The sequence below is a fragment of the Eptesicus fuscus genome, chromosome 9 (assembly GCF_027574615.1).
Source record: "Eptesicus fuscus isolate TK198812 chromosome 9, DD_ASM_mEF_20220401, whole genome shotgun sequence".
NCBI classification, from domain to species: domain Eukaryota; kingdom Metazoa; phylum Chordata; class Mammalia; order Chiroptera; family Vespertilionidae; genus Eptesicus; species Eptesicus fuscus.
Window position 1 is genome coordinate 67,508,336 of NC_072481.1, and position 22,255 is coordinate 67,530,590.

Consider the following 22,255-nt stretch of genomic DNA (forward strand, 5'->3'; position numbering starts at 1 on the left):
AAACTATTTAAACCCAGCAGTTTATTCAGAAATGACTGCTACAGCTTAAGATGTTAGTTATTGAAATGGTCACAAACCACATGGAAACTATAACAATAATGAAAGAAATCAAGTGTAGTTGTCACTGTAATGCATGACTTTCAGAGGTGCTGAAATTTGTGTAAGAAGAATACTAAACATTTTTCAGTTAAGAAAGCAAAAGGTCTGTCATCCTCTTTTCAGTTTTGGAGTTTTTTATTCAACACTTCCCCCCTTTTTTTTGCATTAAAACTTACTACAAAGATTACTGCTGTGCTAGATATTGACTTTGAGCCTTGTGATATGTTAAAACAATAAAGTCTGTATGTACTTACATCTGTGTGTATATTATACATCTAACTACATTTATATGTAGTATATATGTACATACATATATGAGCATGTACATACAAGGTGCACATAAACACACACACACACACACACCAACACACACACACACCCAATAGAGGTTACATACATTAAGAGTTGAGTGATAACACAACTCTTAATGTCATTTTGACCATCTGTTTCTCTAACAAGTCTTGTAGTCCATCTTAACTAGGCTGTGCCAGTATTAGGAAGCTGTAGATAACACTTAAGTTTCTTAGATTCTTAGAATATTTTCCATGTTAAGAGAATGATGCCTGTGAAGACAATTCAGCCAAAACCTTGGGGCACCTCAACTAGAATGAGTGCCCAGGATTTTTTCAAGGAGAGTTAATAGATAAAGGAACATGAGCCTCTATCTTAGTGGTTCTCAAAGTGTGGTTCATGGAACCCTAGTAGCCTAAACCTTTTTAGGGGGTCCACAAGGTCAATATTATTTTTAAAGCTCATCTAAGGATATGTTTTATTTATTTTGAGAGAGAGGGGAAGGGAGAGAAAGAAACATTGATGTGAGAAAGAAACATCGATCGGTTCTTTCCCCTCAATCTAGGTATGTGCCCTCACTGGGAATCAGACCCACAACCTTTTTTGGTGTATGGGATGATGCTCTAACCAACTGAACCACCCAGGAAGGGCCAAAATTATTTTTTAATGCTAAGATGTTTTTTGCCTTTTTCACTGGTGGTACAAAAGCAATGGTGGGTGAGGTGTCTTAGCATGAATCAAAATAGAGGCACCAGACTGTACTATAGAGATTGTATTCTTCATTTGCACATACTACTTTTAAAAATGGCGGGTTTTATGTAATGTCCTCATTGAAGCAGTAAACTTATCATTTTAATAACTCTCAAGCCTTGGCTGCATATTGTATTAATGCACTGTGGTGAAGGTGAAGAACATATAAAATACTTCTGCTGCCTTTTAAAGTACAATGGGTGTCTCAAGAGAAAGTCCTTATTTTAGTTGAAAGTTGAATTAGCTTTTTTATCATATTACACCATTTTTACTTGAATAAAACAAATGATTATTCAGACTTCAGTATGTGGAAGACATTTTTTCAAAATGAGCAAAGTGACACTTCAAAAAGAACAACTAATATATCAGTTATATTTGCTGCCAGAAATGAAATTCAGACTTTCAAGTGATTACAATTTTGGAAATCTTGTACTCACTACCATAAGTTTGACAGCTTTGCATTACTTAAAAGCATTTCTGATGAAAGTAGTGGTGATATTAATGAATGTGATTTTTTTTTTAAAATCCTCATCCAATGATATTTTTTCCATTGATTTTTTTTTTTTTTTTTTAAAGAGAGTGGAGTGGAGGCAGGAAGGGAAAAAGAAAGAGAGAAAAACATCGATGTGAGAGAGAGACATCGATTGGTTGCCTCCCACATGCTCCCTGACCAGGAACGGGGATCGAACCTACAACCAAGATACGTTCCCTTGACTAGGAATCAAACCTGCAACCCTTTGGTCCATGGGCTGATATTCTAACCATTGATCAAAACCTGCCAGGGCATAAATGTGATTTTTAATATAATTTATCAACATTTGGAAGAGCTATATAACTCAGTGATCTAATATTTTCCAGATGATCAGTGCATATTGTTATAAAACCATGTGTAACTAAAAGATCTATTCAAAGTACAAGATAGATGAATGAGTCTTAATATCAGGAGTTTGAAAAGTTGATAGTTTTCAGATTCCATATTGCAGCTAACCAAGTCAGTTTAATATATTATCAAAAATGAATATCCACAATTATATGAAAAGGCTATGAAGGTACTTCTCCCTTCTCCAAACACATATCTGATTCATAAATTTTAATCAAGACAACATATTTCAACAAATTGAATGCAGAAGCAGATATGAGGACCCAGTTATCTTCTATTAAGCCAGGTGTTAAAGAGATTTGCAAAAATGTAAAACAATGCCATTCTTATTTTTTGCTTTATAGAATATAATCCTATCTAATAAAAGAGTAATATGCAAATTGACCATCACTCCAAGACACAAGATGGCCGCCCCCATGTGGACACAAGATGGCTGCCCCCATGTGGACACAAGATGGCCGCCACAAGATGGCCGGCAGGGCAGGGCAGTTGTGGGCAGTTAAGGGTGACCAGGCCAGCAGAGGAGGGAAGTTGGGGGAGACCAGGCCAGCAAGGGAGGGCAGTTGGGGGGGACCCAGGCCTGCAGGGGAGGGCATTTGGGGAGGACCAAGCCTGCAGGGGAGGGCAGTTGGGGGGGACCAGGCCTGCAGGGGAGGGCAGTTGTGGGTGATCAGGCAAGCAGGGAGGGCAGTTAGGGGTGACCGGGCCAGCAGAGGAGGGCAGTTGGGGGGGACCAGGCCTGTAGGGGAGGGCAGTTGTGGGCAGTTAGGGGTGACCAGGCCAGCAGAGGAGGGCAGTTGCGGGGGACCATGTCAGCAGAGGAGGGCAGTTGGGGGAGACCAGGCCAGCAAGGGAGGGCAGTTGGGGGGGACCCAGGCCTGCAGGGGAGGACATTTTGGGGGACCAGGCCTGCAGGGGAGGGCAGTTGGGGGCAATCGGGCCAGCCGGGGAGCAGTTAGTTGTTGATCAGGCTGGCAGGGAGTGGTTAGGGGGTGATCAGGTTGGCAGGCAGAAGCAGTTAGGGGCAATCAAGCAGAGGCAGGCGAGCGGTTGGAAGCCAGCAGTCCTGGATTGTGAGAGCAATGTCCAACCGCCCTTTTAGGCCCAATCCTACCAGGATCAGGCCTAAATGGGCAGTTGGACATCCCTCAAGGGGTCCCAGATTGGAGAGGGTGCAGGCTGGGCTGAGGGACAACCCCTCTCCTCCCCGTGCACGAATTTCATGCACCGAGCCTCTAGTTATTTTATAATATACTTTATGTTAACATGAAATGGGTTTTATTATTTTTAAATGAGTTAATATATTTTTTTAATTTCTTGGTTTTAACTTCTAATATGGTAAATGTTTATAAGTACAGCCCACATTTTAAAAAAATGCTCTTTGAGCACCCCATCTATTTTAGAATGTGAAGGAGTCCTGAGATCAAAAAGTTTTGGGTTTTTTTGTTTTGTTTTGTTTTTGTTATTTCTCACCCAATGATATTTTTTCCACTGATTTTTAAAAGAGTGGAAGGGAAGGATGGAGGGGGAAAGTGAGAGAAACATTGATTGATTGCCTCCTGCAAAAGTGCCAACCAGGCTGAGTATCGAACCTGAAACCCAGGTACATGCCCTTGACCAGGAATTGAACCCGGGACCCTTGGTGTGATAGCCGACGCTCTAACCACCAGCCAAGGCAAGATTAAAAAGTTTGAGAACCAGTTCTTTACATAGATGCATTTTATTCCTGAAATTGCTCCCCACTTCAAAGAACAAGCCCAAATCCTTCCAAGGTGGTCAGCAACCTATCATGAAGGACACAACAACCAAATCTATCAAAGAAGGTAGACTAGAGCACAGGTACTGAACTTGTAACTGCAGCAGAGTAGGGCCACCCCAGATCTGCTTTGGACAAACATTGCTCCATGAACAAGCATCCGAATTCACTCAGTTATTTACTCAACAGACAGTGTTCAGGGCCTCTTGTTCACCAGACGTTGCGGTGAGTGATGGGGATGTGAAGTAGAAGAAGACAATAGCTTCTGAAGCAAGCTTGGAAATTAAGATGAGTTAGTGCCTGTCTGTGACTACTGCTGGAACAGCCATGACTTGAAAACATTTGGGGCGGTGAGATTGCAATGATTCATTGAGAAAAGAGGTCATGAAGTGTCAGAAAAATAAAACTTTGAGCTAGTATGGAATTTTAATGGCACTAAGAATATACATTTATTTAGCTTATGTGGCTTTCCTACAACATGTTTTTGAGAATGCATCTGCATAACATAGGTTCTATCTTCAAATAGCTTGCAGCCTAGTGTTAGTAACAAAATGGAGTTAAGAAAGTTGTGTGTTGGTAAAATAAGGAAGTCATATCAAATGCTGCACAGAAGCCAAGTAGATAGGTCATGGGTGAGGGCTGCACCAAGCAGCTGAATTTTCAACACTGTATTAAGAAACAAATCCAAAAGGAAGACATGTTGCTGCTTAAGCAAAGGTCAGATAAAGCAGCCAGACAGAATGGATAACATTGTAATGGTTTCCAAAGACAACCACCTGTAAATTCAAAGAACAGTGGCTTTTCTTTGGGCTGTTTATTGTACAGCCTATAATTTGGCATTAGGGAAGAGAGATCCAGGAAACAAAGAAGGCTTGGGAGAATAAGCACTAAATGTAGCCTTTCCCCTGCTTTTAATTAGCCTCTTTAATAACCAGGACAAATGTAGTAGTGAGCTAGATTATTGGATCCAACAATGGCAACAGGGTGAGAAATCGCCTTTTTAGTCCTCCTTGGCCACTCGTTCTCGTTGCCATAAGATAAGGAAAGAATATTCCTTCTCATAGTAGCAGAATGAGTAGCTTCAAGTCCTGGATCTTAATAAAAGCAGTGGGACTGAGCGCTGAGAAAAGGGAATACAGACTGAGAAAAGGGAATACAGACTAAGAAAAGGATGCGGCTGATTCCCCTTTTCCCAGAGTGGCCAATGCGGCCTATTTATTTATCTTCTGTCATTAAGATAGAGATAAGTGTTTTCAGGACCAACTGATTTCTCAGAAGAGATAAAGGATAAGTTTGAGGCTCACAGTAAAATATGATAAGTACAGGAAATAGGAAAAAAAAATCAAGTAAAAAAACCAGGGACCAAAAAAGTGTGGGGGGAGGGGGCTTGCAACAAAATGAAGATCACCCCAGTCCCCCTCTCCCCCAACCACCACCGTCAATGAAAATCTTCCCTCTTACAAGGACCATATGGCAAAGTTGTCTGCCTTCCCCAAGGAGCAAGCAAAATACTTTACATATAGGGCGCAGTAGAGAATGAACACAAACCAATGCTGAGATGACACTTAGAAAATAAAGCAACAACCCAAAATAGTAAGATCAATAGCAAAAATATCTCTAAGGCTAGGCTCTGCTTTCTCTGGTGCCCTTTTGTTCTGTTTGAGAGAGAATCCAGGAAATAATGGATTCTGAGACTGCTCTGGCCAGGGACTGCCTGGCCCATGTGGAGCCAAAGGGAACCAGCTTATTGGACAGTAGTGAGTGAAGGTACTTGTCTTTTTCCTGTGCGGCCCCTTATTTTAGTCAATGACTTATGAAAACACCCACGTGCCGTGATCACTACTATTGTAACTCAGGCCACTGTTTCTGGAGGGTTGAAGCAGCATTTCGAAGGTTGTTAACAATGGAGCATGTTGTGCATGAAGATCAATGCGTTCACCAGTAATCTCTCCTTTCTCAGAAACATGATTCCTGTGACAGAGTTCCGGCAGTTCTCTGAGCAGCAGCCTGCCTTCCGGGTGCTGAAGCCGTGGTGGGATGTGTTCACCGATTACCTCTCCGTGGCCATGCTGATGATCGGGGTGTTCGGATGTACTTTACAGGTAGGTAGGTGCCTAGACTCCTGTCAGATGGAGCCACAGCAAGATGGTCATTGAAACCCTTACAAGGGCTGGCTGTGTGATTTTAACCAAGTAAATGTTAGTTGCTCTTCAATCCTTGTGGATGATGTTCATAATCATGGCAGGGAGCCTGAATCCCTAACTTACTGGACTTTCCTAATAAGGTAAATACGGTACTAGTAAGGTTTCACTGGGCCCAAACAGAAGTAAGGGGAGTCAAATCGTATTTGATGTCACTAACATTAAAGGAAGTCCCTTATCTTTCAAAGGTGGCTTTATCGTAAAATATAGCATGTATAGCCACAGCGCCATTTATATTGCCAAAATGGAACTCTTTTTTTTTTTAAATTTCTTTATTGATTAAGGTGTCACATATTTGTCCTCATCCCCCCATTCCCATCCCACCCCTCTCCCCACGCATGCCCCAATCCCCTGTTGAACTTAACCGTTGGATAGGCTTATATGCATGCATACAGGTCCTTTGGTTGAACTCTCCCCCTCCCCCCACCCTCCCCCTACCCTCCTCTATCCTCCCTCTGAGGCCCGATAGTCCGATCGATGCCTCCTTGCTTCTGGTTCTGTTCTTGTTCCTCAGTCTATGTTGTTCATCATTTCCCCTAGATGAGCGAGATCATATGTCACTAGATATATACTAATAAGAACTGAATGTGAGACGAGCAATAATAGTTATGCTGACAGGCAAATGAATCAATCTGTAGCGAGCTTCCCCCTGGACCAACAGTTCTTTTGAGACCCAATTTCAATGTCCAGTAGTTCCTTATGTGTACATGTCAGCACTGACCCCTCAGCTCTGGATGGTGGACAAATGGTGGTAATGGAGGTCCGACTCCCTCTGGTTTGGTCTCGGCCGAACCCAGGGGCACGGCGTCACCCAGACTAAGGGGCACGTGTCCTCACCCCTACCCAAGGGGCGCGTGGTCTCACCCGGGCCTGGGACCCAGCCTCACCCGGATGGATCCTGGGGCGCACGGCCTCACCCGGACCCAGGATCTGGCTTCACCCGTACCCAGGGTCGCTTGGCCTCTCCCAGACCCAGGGGCACGTGGCCTCACCCGGGCCTAGGTGCACGAGGCCTCATCCGGATCCAGGGACACATGGTCGCACCCGGACCCAGGGACGCTTGGCCTCTCCCAGACCCAGGGCCACTTGGGCTCACCCGGGCCTAGGTGCACGAGGCCTCACCCGGATCCAGGGACACATGGTCTCACCCGGACCGAGGGACGCTTGGCCTCTCCCAGACCCAGGGCCACTTGGGCTCACCCGGGCCTAGGTGCACGAGGCCTCATCCGGATCCAGGGACGCATGGTCTCACCCGGACCCAGGGACGCTTGGCCTCTCCCAGACCCAGGGGCACGTGGCCTCACCCGGGCCTAGGTGCACGAGGCCTCACCCGGATCCAGGGACACATGGTCGCACCCGGACCCAGGGACGCTTGGCCTCTCCCAGACCCAGGGCCACTTGGGCTCACCCGGGTCTAGGTGCACGCGGCCTCACCCGGATCCAGGGACACATGGTCTCACCCGGACCCAGGGACGCTTGGCCTCTCAGACCCCGGGGCACGTGACCTCACCCATGCCTAGGTGCACGAGGTCTCACCTGGATCCAGGGACACACGGTCTCACCCGGACCCAGGGACGCCTGGCCTCCCCCAGACCCAGGGGCACGCGACCCCACCCGGGCCTAGGTGCACGAGGCCCCACCCGGATCCAGGGACACATGGTCTCGCCCGGACCTAGGGGTGCGTGGCCTCTCTCAGACCCAGGGGCACGTGGCCTCACCTGGACCTAGGTGCACGAAGCCACCCGGACCCAGGGGCGCGTTACCTCTCTCAGACCCCTGGTCGCGTGGTCTCACCCGGATCCAGGGGCTCACGGCCTCACCCGTACTCGGGACCCAGCCTTACCCGGATCCAGGGGCCCACTGCCTCACCCGGACCCAGGGTTCAGATTCGCCCGGACCCAGGGGCACATGGCCTCACCCGAACCCGGAATCCAGCTTCACCTGGACCCAGGGGCGCGTGGCCTCACCCAAACCCAGGGGCGTGAGGCCTCACCTAGACCCAGAGGCGTGTGACCACATCTGAGCCCAGAGGCTCGCAGGCTCGCCTGGACTCGGGTCTCAGCGGGGTTTCGTCTTCTTGATCCCAATTCCTGTTGGTCAATTCCCTCTCAGCAATTCCTTTGGTCATTTTCTCAGAGCTCCAGGGCAGCTGCCGCAGAACTCGTTGGGCGACGGGCTCGGCAAGGCTCTGGTGTGCCCGGTGCCCGGCGGTGGGCTGGTCCGGTGTCGCTGCGTCGGCCCTTGGGTCTGCAACGGTGGCCGGTCGCTGAGCGTGCGCACCTGGCCACTTCGGGGCATTGAGATTCTTGAAGGACTCGGAGGTCAGCAAGCACGGAGTCTCCCACCCCATGTCTCCCAGGGGCTCGTCTGTCCGTGCTCGGCAGCGAGTGGAGCCGTCCCCTCAGCCGGAGACCGCCGGGGGAACTGCGCCGAGCACGTTCCTGGCCACCATTGTGTCGCCTGAGCCATAGTTCTTAAAGTGTGGACTTTGGGTCACCGGCATCAGCATCATCCTGCGTACCCCTCTCTTTTATTCTAGTTGTAGAGCATCTGCTCTGCCAGCCCCCCGGTCTTTCTGGCTGGTGTCTGCTCTGCTCTCCCGTCGTAGTCTCAATATTGTTGTGGTAGGCAACGATCAGGCTGCCGCCCTATGTCTCCATCTTGGTCCTCCTTTGTACAGTTAAGTCTTGAATGTTGTTGGTGTCACTGGGAGGAATTGTCCTCCAGGCCAATTGGCCGTGAGGACCCTCTTTGTCCATATAGGAAGAGTTGCTGTGCAGGAGACATGTTTGTGGGCCGGGTCTTGATGCAGCAATGCCTTGGCGCTCACTGAGTCTGCCTCTAGAATGCCTCCCTTATGCAAGTGATTGAAATCTGGTGTCATCTCCCACCAACCACTAGATGCCCTCGTTTCTGGGTCTCCAATGCAGTGTGGGTCAGCCACTACCTGAGGCACTCAGCAGGAAAAAGCTTCTGCTCAGCTTGGCTGGGGCGGAGCTACAGGGTGGAGCCTACAACCTTGGCTTCCTGTCAGCCCCGCCCTATGAGGCTCCTGTGTCTGTGTCCCTCTGTATTCCTTGCAAACACCTCTGAGAGAAACGCGCCCTGGAGTTTCGCCCACTGCCAAACAGTCCAGTCCCTCCCCTAATGAATCTGGACTCCCAGATTCTCGCCTGGAACTGGGTTTCAGTGCAGTTGGAACTGGGTCTCAGCGCAGTCTGGGGTCCCTGTCTCCTTCCCAGCAGGGCCACCCAGTGGTGCAGGCAAAAGTCCGTCCTCTGCGCACCTTCCAGTGCGCGCGTCTGGAGCCACCGCTTCTCTGTGCCTCCGCCACCACAGCCCAAATTCATTCCCCCAGCGTGCGCCTGGCTTCCCAGGGTTTCGCCCGGAACTGGGGTTCAGCACGGTCCTGAGCTTATGTCTCCTTCCCGCTAGGGCAGTTCAGTGGCGCAGGCAACAGTCCGTCCTTTGCGCCCCTTCCCGTGCGTGCCTCTGGAGCTCTGCCTTCCCCCGCTCCTCTGTGCCTGCGCCCCACAGCCCAGATTCATTCCCCCAGCCTGCGCCTGGCTTCCCAGGGTTTCGCCCGGAACTGGCGCTCAGTGTAGTCGGAGCCGGCGCTTAGCGCACTCCGGAGCCTTTATCTCCTTCCTGCCAGTGAACGCCGGCCAGGCCGTCAGCCGCCCCTTCCTCTCCGGCTCCATCCTCCCCGCAGGCGCGCGTGCTCGTGTCTCCGCCAGTTTCTCCATACCTCAGGCTTTTACGGCTCCCCCGACTGTCCCCGTGGCCTTCTCCTTCCCCCCAGCTGTGGGCATTTCAGTCCGCCAGCTCTCCTGTGGTTCTGGAAGATGTCCGTTCTGACCTCTAGTTGTGCCTTTGAAATTGTTGTGTCCGGCTGCAGGTTAGGTGTTTACCTATGCCGCCATCTTGGTTGTTTTTTCTTTAACTCTTCCACTAACCCCTGATAATATTTTCTGGAAGAACATTTTGATGGGATATTATCAATTTTACCCATTGTTGTTGTTTTTTTATTTTTTTTCATTAAAAGATAGCCCAATCAAAATTTATTCTATATAGATGCTATGTATTCATATATTGAATCCAGGTAATTTTTGTATACCTACTTTGCCAGGCACTGTACTTTGAGGAAATATATATATACATATATATATATATATATATATATATGTATATGTATATATATGTATACACACACACACACACACACACATATATATATATATATATATATATATATATATATATATATATATTTGGAGAGATAGTTTATTTGGGGGGGTTAAACTGAATAAACCGGCAATCAGAGAAGGCAGTGTTACACTATGATGGATGTATCCATAAGCAGTAAGGGAGTGCAGAGGAGGGGTGCTTGGCTTGGGAACAAGAGAAAAGGGTATGGTTGCATTAAAATTTGGAGAGCCAGCTGAAGTTAGGGAGAGGGAGATGAAGGTGGGAGAGGGTGCCAGGAAGAGAAAGGGAAGTTCTAAGTCATGGATGTGAGAAAGAACAGGGCATCTTCGGGAAACGCAGTGGGTGTCATCAGTGTGAGAATTGAAGCCATGCCCGTGAATGGAATCACCCAAGGGGAACTGGCAAGTGAGATGATGTTAGGAATAACATTAAAGAGTGATTGAAGGAAAAGGGGTGCATCTGAAGAAGACTAAGAAGGGGCAGCTGTAAGAACGGGTGGAAATGGGAGGAGGGGCTCAGAAGTCAAAGGCAGGTGTGGTTAATGATGGCAGGCAATACAACTAGCTCATGGACTATGGAGAGGGAAGTAGCAACTAGGCCATTGGAAATCTTAGTTTCAGTGGGTGGATGGAAGTTAAAGTAAAGGCTGTGGGCTAGGTACTTCAGAATCCCTTCACCATTTTCACCCGGAAGTACAACTTGGTAGTTACAGAATAGTCACGGGGAAGTAGATTACAGCATAGGAAATATTGTCAATAATATTGTAATAACCATGTACAGTGCCAGTTGAGTACTTGAAATACTAGGGGGAACACTTTGTCAAGTATATAATTGCCTAACTCCTCTGCTGTACACCTGAAACCAATACAAAATAATATTGAATGTAAACTGTAATTGAGAAAAAAAAAAAAAAGGCTGTGGGGTAGATGTGACTTTCAGGTAAAACAGCTGAGAAGAGGAGGAGCTTGGAAGAGAGAAAACTAACTAGAAGTGGTGCAGAGTAAAAATAAAAGCCTTTTTAAAGCTGATTTTAACTCTAGTTAACACATAGTGTTTCCTCTGTGTCAGGCATTATTCTGAACATGTTCCATATATTTTAACTCATTCATCCTCATGGCAACCCTAAGATGGGGGGTACTGTTATTATCCCCATTTACAAATGAGACAGCTAAAGCACAGAGAGTTTTGGGCATCCTCCCAATGTGGGTGGCAAAGCCCTCATTCAAACACAGACAGTTTGGCCCCAAATTCCCTGTTCTTAATCCCTAACATCATGCTACCTTTTACTTGTCAGCTGAAAAAATTTTGCCCTTTCTTCAAAAAAAAAAAAAAGCAATGAAAACCTAGAGTTTGAAAAAGAGGAACACTTAAGTTCATCTATAAATAAAAGAAATAGTTGTTGAAGAACCTACTGTGTGCCAAGCACTGTTCTAGGAGCCAAGAATTATCAACACAGGTGGAAAAAAAATAAAAGAATTAATGTCCCAACCTTAGGGAGCTTACATTCTATGGGGGAAAAAAAACACAAAAAAAACAGCAGCAGAAGAAAAATCAATTAGTAAATTACATATGTTAGAAGGTAATAAGGGCAATGGGAAAAAAATCAAACATACGCGGACTGTAGGAGGTCCCAGCAGCTGAGATTCTCAATAGGCTGGCCTGAATGGGGGGCTTAGACCAAGGAATTGCAGGAGGTGCAGGCGCAGGCCAGATAGATGTCCGGGGAGGAGCCTTCCAGGCAGAGGGAACAGCAAGAACAAGGAACACATACGCAGAGGGCTCACACAGGACCCTTCCACGGGAGAATTTGACATTTACTTTCTCAACTTTCTGACTCTGTGTCTCTGGAGACCTGATAAAGGTAGAATGTTAGTGTTACTAGGCAACATAGTTTATGATGTAAGCGACTGATGATTGGTCAATGGCATCTGGGCTGATAGGAAGCCATAGCATAGAACTTCCATGATTGTGGTGACACTAGTAACTAGGCTGTCCTTTGACACGTGGAAGCGGTATCTATTGGGTTACAAGAGATATGGGCTCCTTTGGAACATAAGGCTTTTAAGCCAGGGTAAATCCAGACTCTACCTACAGTGGATCTCTTTTCTTTGCACCTCGGATGATCCAGGGAGGAGAGCTCCGGGAGAGCCTAGCTCCTGGGCAGCAGCGTGGACCACTATACAGACAGTGAGGAGATGCCCCAAATGGGAAGCCTGATGTCACCTTGCTGGCAAGTTGTGACTCCATCCTGTACCTTTCTAAGTGATTCTGGTGCTGAGGGAGGTTTGTGACCGTCTTGTAAGTCTGAATGTGGAGAGGAGCCTAGAAAGACCCCAGGTGATGTTATAGGCCTGAAGCAGGGGCATCCCTGACATTTGAAGGCAAAGCCAGGAGGCCAGTGTGCTAGAGAAGAGTGCGTGAGTGGAGGAGCAGAAGGATGAAAATCCGGAGAAGCCTTGGAGTCTTTGTAAAGTTTTTGGCTTTGCCCTGAGTGAGATGGGACATGTTTGGAGGATTCTGAGCAGAGGGTAGTCAGTATGTGACTTAGGTTTGAACAAGACCCCTCTCGGTGCTGAGAGGACAGTGCGGGGGCAAGGACAGAAGCAGGGGATTATTTAGAAGGCCACCACAGTAAACCAGGCAAGACATGAAGCAGATGGCTTGGACCAGGATTAAAGTAGTGGTTCTGGATATATTTTAAAGGAAAAATCACTAAGATTTGTTGAAAGATGGAATGTGAGGTATGAGAGAAAAAGAGAAATAAAAAATGACTCTAACAGTGGTTAGGTCTGAGCAGCTGGAAAAAGTTTTAAGCATGTTAAGTTGGAGATAATGTGTTAGCTCCCCAAGTAGAAATGTTAAATAGGCAGTTGGATACAAGACTCAGGAGATCAGGGAAGTGAAGAGCGATCATCTCAGGCGGAAGGAGGTGATGGAACCAGGTGGGAGGATCATCCTTGACTTGGTCGAGGGAGCATCTTCCACCAACATGGGAATGGTGGGTATAGGTGCATTTTATTGGGGCAGAGGGAGGAGAGAGGCAGAGAGAGGTGAGTATGTACACCTCACGGCTTCTGTGGAGTAGAAAGTGGCACATGTGGTGAGGGATTGAGGGTAAGGAAGACAGAATGTGGCAACAAGGAAGGGAGCAGAGTAGGATCCTCGAGGAAAGGGGCAAATATTTGGAACGGCCAGTTTGGGAAACAGAGGGAGGTGACACAGCAGCAGGAAGACTGCACACCGGCCTTCCTTCGTCACTGTACCCAGCACCCAGCACTGCCACAAGCACAAGGTTCACTTCTCTGTGTACATAGTCCACGGCAGGAGGAAATGCAGAAAAGAGAAACCTCACAGGAAATCTTTAAGAGCTAGTAGTGAACTTGGAAAAAATGAGCACAAACGGAGAGGAGCATGTACCTGTGAAAATATCTGTAATGAACCTCGTTTGGGAGATGTGCCCGCAGTGGCTGCAGGAGGGGATTCGAGCACAACTTCAGCATCTTTCCTGGACTGTGTACAGGAAATGTAGCCTGAGGTGTCAGGGTTCTGAAAAGAGAGTGAGATGCCCCAAAGGAATGTTGCATCAGAATATGACGACTACCAGGCTCAGCAAATTTATGGAGTGGACCATTTACTCAACGTATCTCTGAGCACCAGTGATATAGCAGGCACTGTGTGGGGCTCTAGACACTGAAAGAGAAATACCGTACAGCCCCTGCCATCATGTTACTAATAGTCTGAAGAGCCTAGAAATACATAAGCAATGTCATTCGGTGTATAAGCGCCTTTAGAACCTTAAATATGATGCTATCATCTCAGCTACCGGGAGTTAGAGGCTTGAGGAGGTAAAAATAGAGCCTAGTCTCAAAGAATGAGTATACAAAATTAAATATATATTTTACAAATAATATATATATATTTTTTATTTTTATTGATTTCAGAGAGGAAGGGAGAGGGAGAGAGAGAGAATAGAAACATCGATGATGAGAGATAATCATTGATTGGCTGCCTCCTGCACACCCCACATTGGGGATCGAGCCCACAATCTGGGCATGTGCCCTGACCAGGAATTGAACCGTGACCTCCTGGTTCATAGGTTGACACTCAACCACTGAGCCACGCTGGCCGGGCTTAAATATATATTTTAGAAAGAGGAATGGAAGGAAAAAAGTCCATGTAATCATGTCACAAAGCCCTGTAGTGTGATCATGTCACAAAGCCCTCCTTAATTGGCACAGATGGCGTTTAAGGGGCGTTTCCTCACACATCCTGTCCTTCCAGAGTGCTAATAGCGCTTGCATTGAGTGACATTGGTAAAGACCCTGTGCTAGAACCTGTATGTGCTTTAGTTCCCAGAATGAACCTGTGGAAGTAGAAGAAAGTTCTGAAGTATAAAAGGTTCCGTAACTTGCCCCAGAGCCAAGAGGGAAGCAGCCAGGGTTCAGATCTCAGGATTTTGTAGCATGTGTCTTTCACGCCTGTGCTCACTGCTATGGAATATTATGGAACTATTACAGTTGTACCGATTGTGTGGCCAACTGTGGGCTTGTAAAACAGGATTTTAAATATAAAAACAAATGCAAATGACTAAAAGGGAAAATAGAAAGTTATAAAAAGAGTGAACTTTCTGTTTGATAGTCTAGATTTTTTAAAAAGATTATTCACCTGCTATAAAAAAAATAATAACTTCCAAACTATATAAACATATTTTTAAAAAAGGAAATATGTTGCAAATTACTCAAGGAAGTAAAACCAACCAGTATCCATATAACAAATTAATGTTCCCTAGGAAAATTTAAGTTCTTATTTTAGCCCTACTGTGATAATTGACTTATGACTGATAATTTCATAAATAAAGGTTCTCTGTGATGCTCAAATTCTTTTCCTGTTTACAAGGTGATATTACAATCTATCTATATAAAAGCCTAAGCAACCATTACGACCGGTTGACCACTCAACCGGTCGCTATGATGCGCACTGACCACCAGGGGACAGACGCTCAATGCAGAAGCTGCCCCCAGGTGGTCAGTGAGCTCCCACAGCAGGAGCACCACTCAGCCAGAAGCCAGCAGGAGGCGCAATGGGGCCAGGTGCCACGGGAGCAGCCAGGCTTGGGCTCCTCCCTGGCCACCTGCCTCTTTGGGCACTGCTACATCCCTCAGGGATCGGGCCAAAACTGGCAGTCCGACATCCCCCAAGGGTTCCTGGATTACGAGAGGGTGCAGGTCAGGCTGAGGGACCCCACCAGTGCACAAATCTGTGCACTGGGCCTCTAGTGGTTAATATATGCTTTCATGACTTGATTTTCCCTTCATAAAATAAAAATGCAATCATTGTTTCTGATCTTATTTACAAAACAAGTTAATTCTTAGGGTTTGAAAAGAGGACAAATCAAATCTAAGGTAGGGTGAGAAGAGCATAGATTGGTGATAAAATAGTAATCCAATAACTTTTTGGTTGTTTTCTAAATCAGCAATCGCCAATTGGTGGTCCGAGGACCACTGGTGGTCCATGAGGTTCGAAAGGTCGGCGACCACTGTTCTTAATGACTTATTCCAATGGTAAATAATAGTTGATTATCTGTTTACTCCTAAAAAATTATGTTCATAAAGATTTAACACTACACAGCTTTGAAAATACTGGGGAAAAGATGAAGTTATTTGTCAATAGAGTGTTGATTTTTTCTTGCCCTGATGTAAAAGAATTAGAATCCACACTCGTGTCTCACTCATCTGACAAGTATTTGTTCATTTCTGAGCAAGTAGCTGTTTTCAAGGCTGCCATGGAATAAGAGCACATACTATAAAGAGCACTGCTTAAATTACATCTGCCCACATAGGAAACAAATATAAACTCATTGTAAAGCAGGAGAGTGCGTGTAGTATCCTATTCCGGTACAGTCATACACCCTCAAGGACCAATCGTGTAAACACCCAACTCTGTGCTATAAACAACACTATTCAAAAACTCAACACACTTAATAAAATAGACCAAATCCTCAAAGGTCAACATGTTGCCTCCTGGAAAAATAAGATTGCTTTAGATCTCTGCTTAGTGACTCAGGTTATCTTATTAATACCAAATCCAAAACAGCCCACAGGCAGGCCATTACCAAATATAGAGTTAGCAGTTAGAAACCAGAAACAGGAACTGGAAGATACAAGCCCCCTGGAAGCCCTAGGGGACTGCTCTGTGACTATTACACAGGAAAGACATTTCCTGCTTTCTGAATTGTGTGTGTGTGTGTGTGTGTGTGTGTGTGTGTGTGTGTGTGTGTGTGTTGGGGGCGGGGGGGGGGGGCAGGTTGAAGGGAGGTAGAGAGAATGATTTCAATGGCTTGAAACCACCTAAAAAAGTCCCTGCAGACTTAACCCAATCACCAGGAGCAAACTGGCTGAAGTTAACTTCTGCTTCTCTGACTTAGAGCCAGTAGCGCTAACTCCATGGCCAATGGCCTTCAGGAGAAAATGCTCACAAACAGTTCACTGGAAAGTATAGTTGGTAAATAATAGAGACGCCGGAGTGATTTCAGAGGAGTTCACTTTGATAATGTGCCCTGAATTTTTGCTTCTTCTCCCTCCCCACCCTCTGTCCCATACTGTCTGGATTTCTAGTAGATCTTTCTCTTTTGCTCATTCTCAATTTAGAGATCCAAGCTCAGAAATTCTTACTTAGGTTAGCCTATTGTTAAAGGTAAAACTCAGAATATCGATGAAATCGCTGATAGCACTAAAGGGTAACCTTATAATGAAGACCTCCTCTATTTTAGACTATCTGTGTACCCACATGTCACCCACCATTCTACTTGGGTGTTTGGAGAATATGCAACAAAAGTCATTTGTTGGTGAAAATAATTTTAAAGAACAGCCTCTCTCACATCTGTAAGGATAGTGGTGGATATTTTAAGAGAAAAACACTGTTTCAAAATCCCTGTTACATCTAGAAACAAAAATATGCCTTAGTTAGGAAGTCTTTGTCATGGTGGTTTATTCAAACTGATACTTTTCATCTTCCCTAGAACTTTACCTCTTGTCATCTATCACCTTGACAATTTAATGTGCAGTGCATGCCTGGCCGCAAGAATAATATACGAGTGCCTTCCACCTCACCCTCTTGGGTTTAACACAGGGCATGAATCTAAATGCCTTTCTTAGATCATCTGATGCCACCCAATGCCAATCAGTGGATGAGGAGCATTTCCTTTGATCTCACTGTTATGGATGGTTCTGATCATATTGCCTATTGATTAATAATACATCTTTTCCCTCAACAAATTACTGACAGAGTACTGGGTTTTTCCTATGAGAAGCAAGTGAGATTTACCAAATATTTACTCTCTGTTGTTGATCCGTGGGTGTAAATCACCGAAACCCGTGTTTAAAGGTCTCTATTAAGTGGGTTTGCTGTGATATGGACGAGATGATCTTGTATTTCAAATCTGGGCCCTGGACTTGGTGGTGCTCCCCAACCCCCTGACCCTATCAGGCAAACAGATCCACTCTTCCTCTTCTGCCCTCACTCGGTTCCTCTCACAGTCCTCTTTCTCACTTCACTGAGAACATCTGGCTCCTCTCAGCCACCACACAAAGGGTCCTGTGGTAAGGATTCGGCCAACATCGGGACAACATTTTTATTGCAAAGCGGGGAAGTTTCTAGGTTATGTCTGGAGTCTTCTCTTTAACATAAAGAGTGCTGTTCCTTCTTCCCCTACGCTACTGTTTTCCTTTATAAACGCCTGCATTTTTATGTTTATTTTATAATGCCTACTGTTTGGAACACCTAGTTTTATATAACAAAAACAAAATTAATTCAGTGTTTTTGTTTTGTATCCACTTTTCAAAATATGAAATAAAATACTCCCAATGAGAAAGATACATGACAACTAAGAGATATGTAACAAAAAATAAGATACCATTCAAAATAGCAAAAAAAAAAACTATTAAGTATCTAGATATTAAGCTAACCAAGAAAACATAAGAATTCCATAGAAAACTTTTAAAATGCCTAATAAATGACATATAAAACAATTTGGATAAGTGGAAAGATATTGTATATCCTTGGATGGCACAGACTTGATATTATAAAGATGTCCAATCCCCATAAATTATATTATGAATTAAAAGCAATATTTACAAATTTCAGATTTGATTTTTTGAGAAATTTTATAATCATATCAAAATTTATCTGAAGAGTGCTCACTTGTGGTGGTGGGGAATAGAATGGCCTACGGAGATGGATGAAAAGAAAGGGGAGGGAAGAGTAAGGGAGGGAAGGGAAGGGGAGGGGAAGAAAAAGGAGAGGGAGAAAGGCACTGATATTATACTATGCATTGAGTAACATGGATAATTCAACCCTCCACCCCTGAGGTCCCCCTCTCCCTAACACACACACACACACACACACACACACACACACACACACCCCACCCTGACTATATAAACTAATTTCTTCAAGTTTTGTTTACAGACTCTGAGTCAGATGTTCCATCTAAATCCTATTCATTTCTTCAACTGTAAACTTCTAAATCTCTACTTTTGTATTTCATAAGAGGGAAATTTAACTCTAAATTTCATAATTGTGGAAAATCATTAGCTTTAAGATATCTCATCCTTTTGTTTCAAAAACAAAAATTGTTGGCAAATTACCTCTAATTGATATAAACGCCATAAGGCCAAGCTTTTTCAGTAGGATTTACTCCTGTATCCCCAGAACCAAGAACAGTATCAGGCACATATAGGAGCTCACCAGAATTTGTTCTGCGGAATAAAGGGGGTGAGTGAGAGGGAAGTGTAGATGAGACATTTTTGCCATGTGCTAATGTACAGTAACCATCTAATGGCCTAAGAAGGGGGCTGAGACCTTTGAATTACTCTGTGCATTTTTAAGTATTTTACACCATAACCCAGTGGTTCTCAACCTTTCTAATGCCGTGACCCTTTAATACAGTTCATCATGTTGTGGTGACCCCCAACCATAAAATTATTTTCGTTGCTACTTCATAACTATAATTTTGCTAGTTAATGAATTGTAATGTAAATATCTGTGTTTTCTGAAGGTCTTAGGCTCTACAGCAGTGGTTCTCAACCTGTCGCGACCCACAGGTTGAGAACTGCTAGCAGGGTCGCCTAAGACCATCAGAAAACACAGATATTTACATTACGATTCATAACAGTAGCAAAATTACAGTTATGAAGTAGCAACGAAATAATTTTATGGTTGGGGGTCACCACAACATGAGGAACTGTTTTAAAGGGTCGTGGCATTAGAAAGGTTGAGAACCACTGCCATAACCAAAGTCATTGTGAGCAGTAGAAGAGAGAGACCAAAGACCCTTATATGAGGCCTGGGTGAAGGTATTCTTAGCCTAAAGTTGAGAAGATTGAAAGGATCATGAGAACAGACAGCAGGTATCTAAAGGGCTGTTACTGGAGATGCCCTTTCAGAGACCGAATGCCCTGGTGAAGGGGAGGCTGCAAGGAGAATCCATGTGTCATGAGAACCATATTCATTTGTTCTTTACATATAATAAACTAGAGGCCCAGTGCACAAAATTCGTGCATGGAGGGAGTGTCCCTTATCCCAGCCTGCACCCTCTCCAATCTGGGACCCCTTGAGAGATGTCTGACCACCCGTTTAGGCCTGATCCCGGTGGGCGGTTGGACATCCCTCTCACAATCCAGGACTGCTGACTCCCAACCGCTCGCCTGCCTCTGCCTGATTGCCCCTAACCGCTTCTGCCTTCCAGCCTGATCACCCCCTAACCACTCCACAGCCAGCCTGATCGACACCTAACTGCTCCCCGGCCGGCCCAATTGCCCCTAACTGCCCTCCCCTGCCAATCTGGTCACCCCTAACTGTCCTCCCCTGCAGGCCTGGTCGCCCCCAACTGCCCTCCCCTGCTGGCCCGGTCACCCCTAACTGCCCTCTTCTGCTGGCCTGGTCACCCCTAACTGCCCTCCCTTGCAGGCCTGGCCCCCCCAATTGCCTTCCCCTGCAAGCCTGGTCACCCCTAACTGCCCTCCCTGAAGGCCTGGGTCCCCCCCAACTGTCCTTCTCTGCCGGCCTGGTCACCCCCAACTGCCCACAACTGCCCTCCCTGCTGGCCATCTTGTGGCCGCCATCTTTTGTCCACATGGGGGCAGCCATCTTTGACCACATGGGGGCGGCCATCCTGTGTCTTGGAGTGAGGGTCAATTTGCATATTACTCTTTTATTAGATAGGATAGTTCTTGGCAGTGCAGTTAAGCCATGATAAAAATGGCAAGATCCTGCCAAAAAAGTAATCAACTACAATGTCAGATATAAGTGCTTTGAGAAAAATAAAGCCACGTAAGAGAGAGAGTGACAGAGGTCCTACTTTAAATAGGGTGGTCAAGGAAGTTCTCTTGGAAGATGTAACATTTGAGCAGAACTAAAGGATCTGAGAGAGGGGGGTCTGTGGGTACCTGGAAAAACAACATTCCAGGCAAAGGAAACAGAAGAGGCCAGTGTGGCAGGTCCAGAAGGAACACGGGGAGAGTGGCCCCTTTCAGTTTTTTCTTGCTTGGATCTACTTTGTTAGGCTTGACATCATCATTGACCCAAACTGAGTATCACCACTAATGCTTTGGAGCACCCGTGCTTCCACAAATACCAGGTGTTTTAGATTTAAGCTTCCAGCTTTCAATATTATTACTTGCCAAAGTTAGGACAAAAGACTTAATCCTACAGTGTTTGGAACCTGGGATCTATGGACTGCCAAAGCAATTAGCATTACCTCTTTGTTGACACTTAATTGGCCACACAGTGTGGCAGAAAATGTTAAGAGCATATATCATTGCCACTACAGGACTTTAAGCTGCCAAAAAGGCAGGATTTATGTCTGGTTCATCTTTATTCGTCTGCTTGTCTTAGACCGAACATGCACCCAACAAATGTGTTGAGTGAATTAATGTGCTCCAGCAGTTTAAAACTGCATTATGAACGGATGGAGGAAAGTTTTATGTGAGGTAATTATAAAATTCTAAAAAGCAGTCAGTAGCAAAATGATTTTTCTTTGATTAACCGTGGCCTTCTGCAGATCATCATCCTTAGAATAATTAGCATAAATCCAGTGCCAAAGAAATGAGACAGGGCCTTATGTTTGTGCAGTAAACTTGGAGGAAAAGCCCTTTGAGGATGTACTGTAATAGTGTGTTAATAAGAGATAAATCCTGATTTATATATGGTTATATGCCCTTATATGTTGGGAAACTATAGCTAAAATTCGTATAGAAAAAGAAATCATGCTGTCATGACAAAGAAACTTAGGAAGCTACAGAAATTGAGGCACCTCCTAAACCAAGTCATAGAGTTTTCTCAGTAAGACCCATGGGAGTATACGGGGTGAGGCAAAAGTAGGTTTACAGTTGTTCATATGGCAAATAATACAATAATTTATAAATAATAATACAAGAATAAACTCTGTTTCGTGTACTCACAACTATAAACCTACTTTTGCCCCACCCTATATTTTACAGAACTGAGAATTTGTTATGTTTTGGCCATATGTAGTTGTTTTATAATAAAATTTTAGTTGACTGCCATGATGAGAAGCAGGTTGCCCTTACCCGATGACTGCCCTTTCACACGGATGCTGTGTGAAGCATATCACCAGATTCCTACAGTAAACCACTTCAGGAGTGGTGAAAAGTTCTATAACAGCATTAGTGCTTCACTTTGTACCGGGATTGGACTTTATGAGCTGCCCTGACAATCTGAAAACCTCCATGTTGTTTTGTGGGAAAATGCTTCCTTCATTCTAAACAGCTAATTTTCAAGTGAACTTTTGAGGGCTTGCTTAGGTTTATCAACTATTTCATATACTTCAGTCTTTAAGGGATTTTTTAAAATGTATTTCAGTTTAGTGGTTTTTAGTAATGTTGATATTTACATGATATTGGTTTATTCTAATCCATAAAGGTTGTAGTCCTGTGCTAGTTACATTTCTTTTAAAATATAAAAATAACAATTTCAAAAGTGGAAGAGAATTTAGAATTTACATTGAATTAAGTTCCCATTCGATGTAAAAATCTCTTTTATAACATTTTT

General features: G+C 45.0%; 1 protein-coding gene and 1 long non-coding RNA gene across 4 annotated transcripts in view; one reads left to right on the forward strand and one right to left on the reverse strand.

The window, feature by feature from the left end:
* Positions 1-11,877, reverse strand: part of LOC129150306 (uncharacterized) — a 93,886-nt gene extending 82,009 nt beyond the window's left edge. The window contains exon 1 of one of the 2 annotated variants that reach the window (XR_008557058.1): positions 11,800-11,877. This is a non-coding gene — a long non-coding RNA (uncharacterized LOC129150306). The remainder of the gene's footprint in view (positions 1-11,799) is intronic. The other variant, XR_008557059.1, reaches the window with a different exon arrangement.
* LRRC8C (leucine rich repeat containing 8 VRAC subunit C) overlaps positions 1-22,255 on the forward strand; it is an 87,174-nt gene that overhangs the window by 45,598 nt on the left and 19,321 nt on the right. The window contains exon 3 of one of the 2 annotated variants that reach the window (XM_028129925.2): positions 5,737-5,878. In XM_028129925.2, coding sequence (XP_027985726.1) covers positions 5,741-5,878 — 138 coding nt within the window. In that variant the 5' untranslated portion in view covers positions 5,737-5,740. Of the gene's footprint in view, positions 1-5,736; positions 5,879-15,690; positions 15,748-22,255 lie in introns of those variants that run through there. The other variant, XM_054721312.1, reaches the window with a different exon arrangement.